The sequence below is a fragment of the Sebastes fasciatus genome, chromosome 24, assembly GCF_043250625.1.
Source record: "Sebastes fasciatus isolate fSebFas1 chromosome 24, fSebFas1.pri, whole genome shotgun sequence".
NCBI lineage: Eukaryota > Metazoa > Chordata > Actinopteri > Perciformes > Sebastidae > Sebastes > Sebastes fasciatus.
Genome location: NC_133818.1, coordinates 20,001 through 33,804, shown reverse-complemented (window position 1 = coordinate 33,804; position 13,804 = coordinate 20,001). Strand labels below are relative to the sequence as shown.

General features: G+C 42.5%; 2 protein-coding genes and 1 long non-coding RNA gene across 27 annotated transcripts in view; 1 reads left to right on the top strand and 2 right to left on the bottom strand.

Moving 5' to 3' along the window:
• Nucleotides 1-1,171: 1,171 nt before the first annotated feature.
• rgn (regucalcin) lies at nucleotides 1,172-6,121 on the bottom strand. Of its 15 annotated transcripts, XR_012592856.1 has the most exons (10): nucleotides 5,974-6,089; nucleotides 5,686-5,778; nucleotides 4,489-4,669; nucleotides 3,916-4,098; nucleotides 3,640-3,740; nucleotides 3,372-3,486; nucleotides 3,167-3,298; nucleotides 2,019-2,173; nucleotides 1,343-1,774; nucleotides 1,172-1,271 (listed from the first exon to the last, which is right to left on the bottom strand). XR_012592856.1 is itself a non-coding variant. In XM_074626525.1 (9 exons), the coding sequence occupies exons 3-9, from the start codon at nucleotides 4,652-4,654 to the stop codon at nucleotides 1,724-1,726; spliced, it is 903 nt and encodes a 300-aa protein (XP_074482626.1). In that variant the 5' UTR covers nucleotides 4,655-4,703; nucleotides 5,912-5,943; nucleotides 6,004-6,121; the 3' UTR covers nucleotides 1,172-1,723. The 15 variants fall into 15 exon arrangements, 14 of the variants coding, with proteins under 14 accessions (XP_074482626.1, XP_074482628.1, XP_074482632.1 ...); XM_074626525.1 differs by lacking the exon at nucleotides 5,686-5,778 and adding an exon at nucleotides 5,912-5,943 and having other exon boundaries at nucleotides 1,172-1,774; nucleotides 4,489-4,703; nucleotides 6,004-6,121; XM_074626527.1 differs by lacking the exon at nucleotides 5,686-5,778 and adding an exon at nucleotides 5,912-5,943 and having other exon boundaries at nucleotides 1,172-1,774; nucleotides 6,004-6,112.
• A 1,526-nt stretch (nucleotides 6,122-7,647) lies between these two features.
• vps16 (VPS16 core subunit of CORVET and HOPS complexes) overlaps nucleotides 7,648-13,804 on the bottom strand; it is a 23,494-nt gene continuing 17,337 nt past the window's right edge. For 2 of the 10 annotated variants that reach the window (XM_074626520.1, XM_074626522.1), the window contains exons 19-25: nucleotides 10,420-10,497; nucleotides 10,205-10,291; nucleotides 9,631-9,713; nucleotides 8,347-8,443; nucleotides 8,171-8,274; nucleotides 7,937-8,091; nucleotides 7,648-7,881 (exon numbers count right to left, since the gene is read on the bottom strand). In XM_074626520.1, the coding sequence (XP_074482621.1) occupies nucleotides 7,950-8,091; nucleotides 8,171-8,274; nucleotides 8,347-8,443; nucleotides 9,631-9,713; nucleotides 10,205-10,291; nucleotides 10,420-10,497 (591 nt within the window). In that variant the 3' untranslated portion in view covers nucleotides 7,648-7,881; nucleotides 7,937-7,949. Of the gene's footprint in view, nucleotides 8,092-8,170; nucleotides 8,275-8,346; nucleotides 8,444-9,630; nucleotides 9,714-10,204; nucleotides 10,320-10,371; nucleotides 10,498-13,804 lie in introns of those variants that run through there. The other 8 variants (XM_074626518.1, XM_074626521.1, XR_012592852.1 and 5 more) reach the window with 7 other exon arrangements.
• LOC141762613 (uncharacterized) lies at nucleotides 8,463-9,699 on the top strand. Of its 2 annotated transcripts, none has more exons than XR_012592858.1 (4): nucleotides 8,463-8,838; nucleotides 9,139-9,178; nucleotides 9,299-9,328; nucleotides 9,499-9,699. It is a non-coding gene; the product is annotated as an uncharacterized LOC141762613 (long non-coding RNA). The 2 variants fall into 2 exon arrangements; XR_012592857.1 differs by having other exon boundaries at nucleotides 9,299-9,398; nucleotides 9,499-9,698.

Below are 13,804 nucleotides of genomic sequence, written 5' to 3'. Positions count from 1 at the left end.
ACACATTGATCATATCCAGTAAAGAGGTGCTAACTAGAGGTAAAACTTCTTTTAGCAGTCTAGTTGGAATGGGGTCTAGGAGACAGGTAGATGATTTAGATGAGGAGATCAGTGAGGTTAATTTATGGAGATCGATAGGAGAAAAGCAGTCTAAATATATATCAGGTTGTACAGCTGTTTCTAATTAATATAACTACTATTAGTTTAACATTAACATAACTACTATGAGTTTAACATTAATATAACTACTCTGAGTTTAACATTAATATAACTACTATGAGTTTAACATTAATATAACTACTATGAGTTTAACATTAATATAACTACTATGAGTTTAACATTAATATAACTACTCTGAGTTTAACATTAATATAACTACTATGAGTTTAACATTAATATAACTACTATGAGTTTAACATTAATATAACTACTATGAGTTTAACATTAATATAACTACTCTGAGTTTAACATTAATATAACTACTATTAGTTTAACATTAATATAACTACTATGAGTTTAACATTAATATAACTACTATGAGTTTAACATTAATATAACTACTATGAGTTTAACATTAATATAACTACTATGAGTTTAACATTAATATAACTACTATGAGTTTAACATTAATATAACTACTATGAGTTTAACATTAATATAACTACTATGAGTTTAACATTAATATAACTACTATGAGTTTAACATTAATATAACTACTCTGAGTTTAACATTAATATAACTACTATGAGTTTAACATTAATATAACTACTATGAGTTTAACATTAATATAACTACTCTGAGTTTAACATTAATATAACTACTCTGAGTTTAACATTAATATAACTACTCTGAGTTTAACATTAATATAACTACTCTGAGTTTAACATTAATATAACTACTATGAGTTTAACATTAATATAACTACTATGAGTTTAACATTAATATAACTACTATGAGTTTAACATTAATATAACTACTATGAGTTTAACATTAATATAACTACTCTGAGTTTAACATTAATATAACTACTATGAGTTTAACATTAATATAACTACTATGAGTTTAACAGGAACATAACTAAAATAACTTTAACAGGTTTTTCAACAATATATTTCAATATCATGTGACGTTTCTTTCTGCTCTGTTTGTCTGAGTAATCGCATCAAAAGAATTATTTTATTAGAATTTATTTTTATTAACTATAGTTACATTTAAGAATATGCAATAATTCCATGTTTCTGATTGGCTGTTGAGTCTCTGTCACAGTTTCCCTGTTTCTGATTGGCTGTTGAGTCGCCGTCACAGTTTCCTTGTTTCTGATTGGCTGTTGAGTGTCTGTCACAGTTTCCTTGTTTCTGATTGGCTGTTGAGTCTCCGTCAGTTTCCTTGTTTCTGATTGGCTGTTGAGTCTCCGTCACAGTTTCCTTGTTTCTGATTGGCTGTTGAGTGTCTGTCACAGTTTCCTTGTTTCTGATTGGCTGTTGAGTCTCCGTCACAGTTTCCTTGTTTCTGATTGGCTGTTGAGTGTCTGTCACAGTTTCCTTGTTTCTGATTGGCTGTCTCTTCATCATCTATTTATTTACAGTTAGAATCTGCTACAAATATTTTATATAATTCAATATTTGTTATTATTACCGATTAATTAATTAATTAATTAATCAAACCGTTGATCACTTCCTGCTGGTGATCTGTGCTGTGATTGGCTGTTTGAGTCTCCTGAAGATCATCCAGAGAACGAGTTTGAAGGACGACCTTTGACCCCGAGTCCTGTCACCTGTAGACACACACACAGACTGTCAGCCTCACCAGGTGTATGATGCTGAACACAGTGAGTCAGTGAGACAGGTGAGTCAGTGATACAGGTGAGTCGGTGATTATACAGGTGAGTCAGTGAGACAGGTGAGTCAGTGATAATACAGGTGAGTCAGTGAGACAGGTGAGTCAGTGATACAGGTGAGTCAGTGATAATACAGGTGAGTCAGTGAGACAGGTGAGTCAGTGAAACAGGTGAGTCTCACCCTGAAGGTGCCTCCGGCCAGCGGCTGCTGTCTCCTCCCTGATTGGTCGAGGCCCAGGCTGGCTGAGGTCACGTAGAGGTCAGAGTAGTCTGGACCGCCAAAACAACACGAGGTGGTCTTTGTCACCGGGAGAGAGACCGTCTGCAGCCGCACACCTGAGAGAAGACAACAGGTGAGTAACCAGTGTAACCAGTACAACCAGTATAACTAACCAGTATTGGGGTCGATGTTGATGACGTGTCCTCCGTTGTAACAGTATAACCAGTATAACTTACCAGTGTAACCAGTATAACCAGTACAACCAGTATAACTAACCAGTACAACCAGTATAACCAGTACAACCAGTATAACTTACCAGTGTAACCAGTATAACCAGTACAACCAGTATAACTAACCAGTACAACCAGTATAACCAGTACAACCAGTATAACTAACCAGTAGTGGGGTCGATGTTGATGACGCGTCCTCCGTTGTAACAGTATAACCAGTATAACCAGTATAACTTACCAGTGTAACCAGTATAACCAGTACAACCAGTATAACTTACCAGTACAACCAATATAACTTACCAGTACAACCAGTATAACCAGTACAACCAGTACAACTTACCAGTGTAACCAGTGTAACCAGTGTAACCAGTACAACCAGTACAACCAGTACAACTAGTATAACTTACCAGTGTAACCAGTATAACCAGTATAACCAGTACAACCAGTATAACTAACCAGTAGAACCAGTACAACCAGTATAACTAACCAGTACAACCAGTATAACCAGTACAACCAGTATAACTTACCAGTATTGGGGTCGATGTTGATGACGCGTCCTCCGTTGTAACAGTATAACCAGTATAACCAGTATAACTTACCAGTGTAACCAGTATAACCAGTACAACCAGTATAACTTACCAGTACAACCAGTATAACTTACCAGTACAACCAGTATAACCAGTACAACCAGTATAACTTACCAGTGTAACCAGTGTAACCAGTATAACCAGTACAACCAGTACAACTAGTATAACTTACCAGTGTAACCAGTATAACCAGTACAACCAGTACAACCAGTATAACTAACCAGTAGAACCAGTACAACCAGTATAACTAACCAGTACAACCAGTATAACCAGTACAACCAGTATAACTTACCAGTATTGGGGTCGATGTTGATGACGCGTCCTCCGTTGTAACACGCCACCCAGAGACGACCTTCAACATCAACCGTCATCCCGTCAGGTAGCCCCTCCCCCTCCTCCAGACGGTACACCACGCGGCGGTTCCCTAGGCAACACATCAATCTCTGTGTATTGAAATATAAATACACAGAAGTACTGCAGTACAAGTACACAGTTACCGAGGTGTCCGGTGTTTGAGTTGTAGTCGAAGGCGTCGACGGTCAGAGACAAACTGTCGATGTAGAACAACGTCCTCTGGTCCAGAGACCAGTCCAGCCCGTTAGATATGTCCACCTGAGAGTGAGACAGGTACAGAGAGACAGACAGGTGAGAGACCAGTCCAGCCCGTTAGATATGTCCACCTGAGAGTGAGACAGGTACAGACAGACAGACAGACAGACAGACAGACAGACATACAGGTACAGAGAGACAGACAGGTGAGGTTACCTGGTCCAGGTGTCGGGTCACAGTGAGGTCAGAGGTCACAGAGAACAGAGAGCCCTGCTGTCTCTGAACCTCCGCCGGTCGCTCCTCCTTCCCCATCGTACCTGAGACATCACACACTGTTACCATGGCAACATCGCTTCAGACAGTCAGACAGACAGGTAGACAGACACGCAGACAGGCAGACAGACAGGTAGACAGACAGGTAGAACGACAGGTAGAGAGACATGTAGAGAGACAGTTAGACAGACAGACAGACAGACAGGTAGACCGACTCACCTGCCAGCAGGCGTCCAATCGGATCGACCTTCCCGTCGTTCAGTCGGTTGTTTGGTTCGTCCTCGTCGACTTCCACCAATGATGTCATCACCTGAGTCGACCAATCAACAGCCATAATGCTGCGGCCCACACCTGCAACATAACCACCTGACCTGCGAGGAACCGCGAAGCCCACCATGTCACCTGAGACAGAAAGACAGGTGAGTTAATGTGTGGCCCACCTGAGGACGGACAGACAGACAGACAGACAGACAGACAGACAGACAGACAGACAGACAGACAGACAGACAGACACAGACAGACAGAGAGACAGACAGACAGACAGACAGGTGAGTTATTGATTGGCCCACCGTGTCACCTGAGGACAGACAGACAGACAGACAGACAGACAGACAGACAGACAGACAGACAGACAGACACAGACAGACAGAGAGACAGACAGACAGACAGACAGGTGAGTTATTGATTGGCCCACCGTGTCACCTGAGGACAGACAGACAGACAGACAGACAGACAGGTGAGTTATTTCTCATTAACACACTCTGAGAGGTTCCTGCGTGCTGATTGGCCCACCTGTCTCGACAGACTGGATCTGATTGGTCGTTGGACTCCAGCGGTGGATTTTCTGCCCGGCGATGTCGACGAACAGCAACGTCTGCTCTGACTCCTCCCACACCGGCCCTTCACCAATCAGAGCGCTTGCCTTCACCACGCACTCCACCTTCACTGATGACATCATCACCTGTCTGTCTGTCTGGACCAATCACAGAAGAGGAGTCACCTCTTCACTGTTTCCATGGAAACAACATCAAGTCAAACAAAGGTACTGCATAACAGTACTGCAGAGTGTACGAAGTATTATAGTAGTACTATGTACAATAAAGTACTACACAACAGTACATGTTACAGTACTACACTGTGTACTACATATAGAGTAATTACATATCACATAATACTTTACTCTAAAAAGTACTTTGTCATACACTATATAATGTACTACTACTGTACTACACAGTACTACGCAGTACTACGCAGTACTACACAGTACTACGCTGTACTACGCAGTACTACACAGTACTACACTGTACTACGCAGTACTACACAGTACTACACAGTACTACACTGTACTACGCAGTACTACACAGTACTACACAGTACTACACTGTACTACGCAGTACTACACAGTACTACACTGTACTACACTGTACTACACAGTACTACACTGTACTACGCTGTACTACGCAGTACGACACTGTACTACGCAGTACTACACAGTACTACACTGTACTACACTGTACTACGCTGTACTACGCAGTACGACACTGTACTACGCAGTACTACACAGTACTACACAGTACTACACTGTACTACGCAGTACTACACAGTACTACACTGTACTACACTGTACTACACAGTACTACACTGTACTACGCTGTACTACGCAGTACGACACTGTACTACGCAGTACTACACAGTACTACACTGTACTACACTGTACTACGCTGTACTACGCAGTACGACACTGTACTACACTGTACTACACAGTACTACACTGTACTACGCTGTACTACGCAGTACGACACTGTACTACGCAGTACTACACAGTACTACACTGTACTACACAGTACTACACTGTACTACACAGTACTACACTGTACTACGCAGTACTACGCAGTACTACACAGTACTACACTGACTGTATACTACTTATAATAGTACTGCATGTTTTACTACATATACTGTAGTAGTACATGCAGTAATACCACATACCTGGTACCTGGTGGTCTAAGAGTGTAAAACAGGCAGATCTGATCTGATCACGTGGTTCAGATCAGATACACTCTCTGGCCACCAGGTGGTTTCCTGTTCACATGAAGAGGAGAGCAACGAACCCTTTTCCGAACCAATTTGCTGGAAAGCTTCAAAGCTTCATGAGGCTTCATCTCGCCATCACTAGTACAAATACTCGTTTGAAAGAAGAAGAAGACGGACTCACCTGCAGCAGAACCTCACAGAACCTCACAGAACCTTACAGTACTTCACAGAACCTCACAGAACCTCACAGAACCTTACAGTACTTCACAGAACCTCACTCTGAACTACTTGAAGTTGTAGAACTTCCAGTCGGATCCTAGAATTTCATGTGCACTTTGTTCCAGCTGACCGGAAGCCCCGCCCCCAAACACCAGCTGACCGGAAGTCCCGCCCCCAAACACCAGCTGACCGGAAGTCCCGCCCCCAAACACCAGCTGACCGGAAGTAGCCGCTCATCAAAATAAAAGCGATTTATAATCGATAATAAACATCGATGAGGTTCAAAACAAAACTAACAGGAGACGCTGCGCCGACCGGAAGTAAAGAAAGAGATCACCTTAAACTCCGTCCTTGTGAAATGAACCAGTAACTATAGTAACCATAGTAACCATAGTAACCATAGTAACTATAGTAACCATAGTAACTATAGTAACCATAGTAACCATAGTAACTATAGTAACCATAGTAACCATAGTAACTATATTTACCACAGTAACTACAGTAACTATAGTAACCATAGTAACCATATTAACCATAGTAACCATAGTAACTATAGTAACCATAGTAACCATAGTAACTATATTTACCACAGTAACTACAGTAACCATAGTAACTATATTAACCATAGTAACTATATTTACCACAGTAACTACAGTAACTATAGTAACCATAGTAACCATATTAACCATAGTAACTATAGTAACCATAGTAACTATATTTACCACAGTAACTACAGTAACTATAGTAACCATAGTAACTATATTTACTACAGTAACTACAGTAACTATAGTAATTATATTAAAGACCAAGCAGTCCTCTCAACATGCTGCACATCTGATCAGATTCATCTTCTCCTTTTATATTTGTTCCTAGACACTACCTTGTTTATTGATAAACACAATACATTTTGATATATATTGTAGTTTATCGTTATCCAGATCATACATATATATATACATACATAGATATACTGTATATATCTATATATATATATATATATATGTATGTATGTATTGAGAGTAATCTCACTCCCCGTGATTCTAGAACCATCTGTTTATTTTCATGTTTATATATTAAACCTGATCTATAACATAATATTTAATATAACACAATATTAATTAATATACGACACATACCTCAGGTCATGTGATCCACTGAGGAAGACCAGGAGATGTGGCTGAAAGCTCCAGAAACAACGCTGTATTAAAAACCAAGCTGAAACCAAACAACTAATTATAGAACAATAAAAATATTCATTACATTTACTAAATGTTTCACTTTCAAGTCACAATATAAACAATAAAATATAAACAAATAAAATATAAACAAATAAAATATAAACAAATAAAAATATAAACAAATAAAAATATAAACAAATAATATAAACAAATAAAATATAAACAAATAATATAAACAAATAAAATATAAACAAATAATATAAACAAATAATATAAACAAATAAAATATAAACAAATAAAATATAAACAATAAAATATAAACAAATAAAAATATAAACAAATAATATAAACAAATAATATAAACAAATAAAATATAAACAAATAATATATAAACAAATAATATAAACAAATAAAATATAGTAAACAAAGGCTAATACTGGGGGGGGTCAAGTGTACTACTAGAGGAGGTGAAGTCTTTAATATGGGGGGGGGGGGGGGGCAAATAAAACATCCGGCTGGGTCTCTGGTGAAAAGCTTTTAATTTGAAGGAGCAGCAGGAAATGGAACTAAACAGGTCTGATACAGCTGGTCAATAATCATTTTCTATCACCACGGATCAATAACATGACATTACAGCACAGGAAGGAGAAACAACTCTGGTTGCTATGGTAACGCCTGCTCTGAGGACCAATCACAGGGTAGACTGAGGATCACTTTTTGGCAGCAGACCGTCTGCCGTCTCTGTACATACACTCTGAATGGAGGATCACTTTTTGGCAGCAGACCGTCTGCCGTCTCTGTACATACACTCTGAATGGAGGATCACTTTTTGGCAGCGGAGGCTCTGGCGCGGTTCAACCTGTCAGTCAACAGGCGGTCGGAGGCGGAGCATCTGGAGAGGACCGCCCCTATCTCGGACTCGTTCTTCCGTTCGATGGCAGCGTCCGCGGCGCCCTCCAGGTCACTGACACAGAGAGAAGAAGAGTTACCTGAGCGCTCCGGTCTCACCTGTCCGATGATGTCACAGCTGCTCCGAGTCTTACCTGACGGCCAGGTGAGCTTTGACCCTCTGCTCAGGTGTGACCTTGGAGACGTACTTCTTGGCTTCGTACTTGTTGTTGCTCTTCATGCAAACTTCAACAAACGCCTGAAGAAGAGAAGCATCATGGGAAATGTAGTTCTATATTTAACATAACAAGGGGGCGGGGCTTCTTCTCACCAGGTAGCCAATAGGAGACTTCTTGCTCTTTGAGAACTTCTCTAACTCGTCCCACTCCTCCTTCTCCGCCAGAGACTTCAGCTTCAACCACCAATACCTACACAGGTGAGACAGGTGAGACAGGTGAGGCAGGTAGAGACAGGTAGAGACCAGTAGAAACAGGTAGAGACAGGTAGAGACCAGTAGAAACAGGTAGAGACAAGTAGAGACAGGTAGAGACCAGTAGAGACAGGTAGAGACCAGTAGATGCAGGTAGAGACCAGTAGAGGCAGGTAGAGACAGGTAGAGACCAGTAGAGACAGGTAGAGACCAGTAGAGACAGGTAGAGACCAGTAGAGGCAGGTAGAGACAGGTAGAGACCAGTAGAGACAGGTAGAGACAGGTAGAGACCAGTAGAAACAGGTAGAGACAAGTAGAGACAGGTAGAGACCAGTAGAGACAGGTAGAGACCAGTAGATGCAGGTAGAGACCAGTAGAGGCAGGTAGAGACAGGTAGAGACCAGTAGAGACAGGTAGAGACCAGTAGATGCAGGTAGAGCCCAGTAGAGGCAGGTAGAGACAGGTAGAGACCAGTAGAGACAGGTAGAGACCAGTAGAGACAGGTAGAGACCAGTAGAGGCAGGTAGAGACAGGTAGAGACCAGTAGAGACAGGTAGAGACCAGTAGAGACAGGTAGAGACCAGTAGAGGCAGGTAGAGACAGGTAGAGACCAGTAGAGACAGGTAGAGACAGGTAGAGACCAGTAGAAACAGGTAGAGACAAGTAGAGACAGGTAGAGACCAGTAGAGACAGGTAGAGACCAGTAGATGCAGGTAGAGACCAGTAGAGGCAGGTAGAGACAGGTAGAGACCAGTAGAGACAGGTAGAGACCAGTAGATGCAGGTAGAGCCCAGTAGAGGCAGGTAGAGACAGGTAGAGACCAGTAGAGACAGGTAGAGACCAGTAGAGACAGGTAGAGACCAGTAGAGGCAGGTAGAGACAGGTAGAGACCAGTAGAGACAGGTAGAGACCAGTAGATGCAGGTAGAGCCCAGTAGAGGCAGGTAGAGACAGGTAGAGACCAGTAGAGACAGGTAGAGACCAGTAGAGGCAGGTAGAGACCAGTAGAGACAGGTAGAGACCAGTAGATGCAGGTAGAGACCAGTAGAGACAGGTGAGACAGAGACTGACTCATTATTTACACCTTACAGGTGAACTTTGTGTTTTACATTAAAGTGCAGACAGCAGCATGAGTTCAGCCAATCACAGCAGAGGAAGCAGTGACATCACCTCCTGAATGTCTCACCTTTTGTCAGGTACTCTGAAGTCTCTGTAGAGTTGTTCTGCTTGTTTGTGGAGTCCCAACGCCAGCAGAGCCTCCATGGTGGCCTGGACACACAGGAAGTGACATCACAAGGAAGGCTGGAACTATAATAGCCCCGCCCCTTTATGTACCTGTAGACAGTCCCAGTAGCTCCACCCCTTTATGTACCTGTAGAAACAGTCCCAGTAGCCCCGCCCCTTTATGTACCTGTAGAAACAGTCCCAGCAGCCCCGCCCCTTTATGTACTTGTAGAAACAGTCCCAGCAGCCCCACCCCTTTATGTACCTGAAGAAACAGTCCCAGTAGCCCCACCCCTTTATGTACCTGTAGAGACAGTCCCAGTAGCTCCACCCCTTTATGTACCTGTAGAGACAGTCCCAGTAGCTCCACCCCTTTATGTACCTGTAGACAGTCCCAGTAGCTCCACCCCTTTATGTACCTGTAGAGACAGTCCCAGCAGCCCCGCCCCTTTATGTACCTGTAGAGACAGTCCCAGTAGCCCCGCCCCTTTATGTACCTGTAGAAACAGTCCCAGTAGCCCCACCCCTTTATGTACCTGTAGAGACAGTCCCAGTAGCCCCGCCCCTTTCTCGTCATCCAGCTTGCGTTGGAAACGGAGGAGACGCATCTCGTCCTCTGTGGCCTGAAGACAGAAGAACTAAATTAAAGTTCTGCGCACACACACACACACACACACACACACACACACACACACACACACACACACACACACACACACACACACACACACACACACACACACAGTTTTACCTTTGCAGAAAACTCGTTCTTGGCCTTGTTGTACTCATCTACAGCACTCTGCAGGAGAGACAGACGGCTCTCTAACCTCTGCACACAGACAGACAGACAGAGAGAGAGAGAGAGAGACAGAGAGAGACAGACAGACAGACAGACAGACAGACAGACAGACAGACAGACAGAGAGAGACAGACAGACAGACAGACAGAGAGAGACAGACAGACAGACAGACAGACAGACAGACAGACAGACAGACAGACAGAGAGAGAGAGACGGGCATATAAGTAAAGGCTTCATGTCAGTTGATGAACAGACTGAGACTAGCAGAGTCTTGAGTGGTATCGGTTGTTAACGTATCGGTTGTTGTTTTGTTATCCTGGAGCGAGGTTATACCTGGAGCATGGGCACACTTGGAGCAGGGTTTCACCTGGATCTTGGTGGTCTCCGGTATTGTGGCTGCATCTGCTGCCGCGTCGGTGCCTGCTTGACACCAACTGCTACCATCCCTAATTAACTACGTCTGTACGAGGGACTACCAATGCTAACGAGGGATTTCCAACACCTAATGACAAAGTGGCAGCCTGGAGAATAACACTTCTCAATCACTGCCAAAGACATCAAGAGCTCCCAGCAAGCATGCTGATGCTGCAGGAACCAACGCACGGGCATCGATCGCAGGGACGTCCCACACCAATACACATGGACGTACTGAGGAGAGATGCTGGACAGTGCTGGCTTTCCGATAGTTGTATTATCACTCTTTCCATCCACCACTATTGGTTTTGTGTTATCAGCCCTACTTGTATTAGTTATTACAGCGGCTAGACTGCTATTGTGGCTGCTTCTATATCTCTCTCTCTCTATCTCTCTCTCTCGCTCTCTCTCACTCTATCTATCTATCCCCCCAGCCGGTCTCGGCAGATGGCCGCCCGCCCTGCGCCCGGTTCTGCTCCAGGTTTCTTCCCAGTAATCGGGGAGTTTTTCCTGGCCACAGTGCGCTTGGTGGATCCTGTTGGGTCTCAAAACTATGGTGTACGGTCATAGACCTGCTCTACATATAAAGCGTCTTGAGATAACTTCTGTTGTGATTTGACGCTATACAAAAATAAATTGATTTGATTTGATTTATCGGTTGTTAACGTATCGGTTGTTGTTGTGTTATCGGTTGTTGTTGTTGTGTTATCGGTTGTTGTTGTTGTGGTATCGGTTGTTGTTGTGGTATCGGTTGTTGTAGTTGTGGTATCGGTTGTTGTTGTGGTATCGGTTGTTAACGTATCGGTTGTTGTTGTTGTGGTATCGGTTGTTGTTGTGGTATCGGTTGTTAACGTATCGGTTGTTGTTGTGGTATCGGTTGTTAACGTATCGGTTGTTGTTGTTGTGGTATCGGTTGTTGTTGTGGTATCGGTTGTTAACGTATCGGTTGTTGTTGTGGTATCGGTTGTTAATGTATCGGTTGTTGTTGTTGTGGTATCGGTTGTTGTTGTGGTATCGGTTGTTAACGTATCGGTTGTTGTTGTTGTTGTTGTTGTATCGGTTGTTGTTGTGGTATCGGTTGTTAACGTATCGGTTGTTGTTGTTGTGGTATCGGTTGTTGTTGTGGTATCGGTTGTTAACGTATCGGTTGTTGTTGTTGTGGTATCGGTTGTTGTTGTGGTATCGGTTGTTAATGTATCGGTTGTTGTTGTTGTGGTATCGGTTGTTGTTGTGGTATCGGTTGTTAACGTATCGGTTGTTAACGTATCGGTTGTTGTTATTGTGGTATCGGTTGTTAACGTATCGGTTGTTGTTGTTGTGGTATTGGTTGTTAACGTATCGGTTGTTAATGTATCGGTTGTTGTTGTTGTGGTATTGGTTGTTAACGTATCGGTTGTTAACGTATCGGTTGTTGTTATTGTGGTATCGGTTGTTAACGTATCGGTTGTTGTTATTGTGGTATCGGTTGTTAACGTATCGGTTGTTGTTGTTGTGGTATCGGTTGTTGTTGTTGTGGTATCGGTTGTTGTTGTGGTATCGGTTGTTGTAGTATCGGTTGTTGTTGTGGTATCGGTTGTTAACGTATCGGTTGTTGTTGTTGTGGTATCGGTTGTTGTTGTGGTATCGGTTGTTAACGTATCGGTTGTTGTTGTTGTTGTTGTTGTATCGGTTGTTGTTGTGGTATCGGTTGTTAACGTATCGGTTGTTGTTGTTGTGGTATCGGTTGTTGTTGTGGTATCGGTTGTTAATGTATCGGTTGTTGTTGTTGTGGTATCGGTTGTTGTTGTGGTATCGGTTAACGTATCGGTTGTTGTTGTTGTGGTATCGGTTGTTGTTGTGGTATCGGTTGTTAATGTATCGGTTGTTGTTGTTGTGGTATCGGTTGTTGTTGTGGTATCGGTTGTTAACGTATCGGTTGTTGTTGTGGTATCGGTTGTTAACGTATCGGTTGTTGTTGTTGTGGTATCGGTTGTTAACGTATCGGTTGTTGTTGTTGTGGTATCGGTTGTTGTTGTGGTATCGGTTGTTAACGTATCGGTTGTTGTTGTGTTATCGGTTGTTGTTGTTGTGGTATCGGTTGTTGTTGTGGTATCGGTTGTTGTAGTTGTGGTATCGGTTGTTGTTGTGGTATCGGTTGTTAACGTATCGGTTGTTGTTGTTGTGGTATCGGTTGTTGTTGTGGTATCGGTTGTTAACGTATCGGTTGTTGTTGTTGTTGTTGTTGTATCGGTTGTTGTTGTGGTATCGGTTGTTAACGTATCGGTTGTTGTTGTTGTTGTTGTTGTATCGGTTGTTGTTGTGGTATCGGTTGTTAACGTATCGGTTGTTGTTGTTGTGGTATCGGTTGTTGTTGTGGTATCGGTTGTTAATGTATCGGTTGTTGTTGTTGTTGTTGTTGTTGTATCGGTTGTTGTTGTGGTATCGGTTGTTAACGTATCGGTTGTTGTTGTTGTGGTATCGGTTGTTGTTGTGGTATCGGTTGTTAACGTATCGGTTGTTGTTGTTGTGGTATCGGTTGTTGTTGTGGTATCGGTTGTTAATGTATCGGTTGTTGTTGTTGTGGTATCGGTTGTTGTTGTGGTATCGGTTGTTAACGTATCGGTTGTTAACGTATCGGTTGTTGTTATTGTGGTATCGGTTGTTAACGTATCGGTTGTTGTTGTTGTGGTATTGGTTGTTAACGTATCGGTTGTTGTTGTTGTGGTATTGGTTGTTAACGTATCGGTTGTTGTTGTTGTGGTATCGGTTGTTAACGTATCGGTTGTTGTTGTTGTGGTATTGGTTGTTAACGTATCGGTTGTTAACGTATCGGTTGTTGTTGTTGTGGTATTGGTTGTTAACGTATCGGTTGTTAACGTATCGGTTGTTGTTATTGTGGTATCGGTTGTTAACGTATCGGTTGTTGTTATTGTGGTATCGGTTG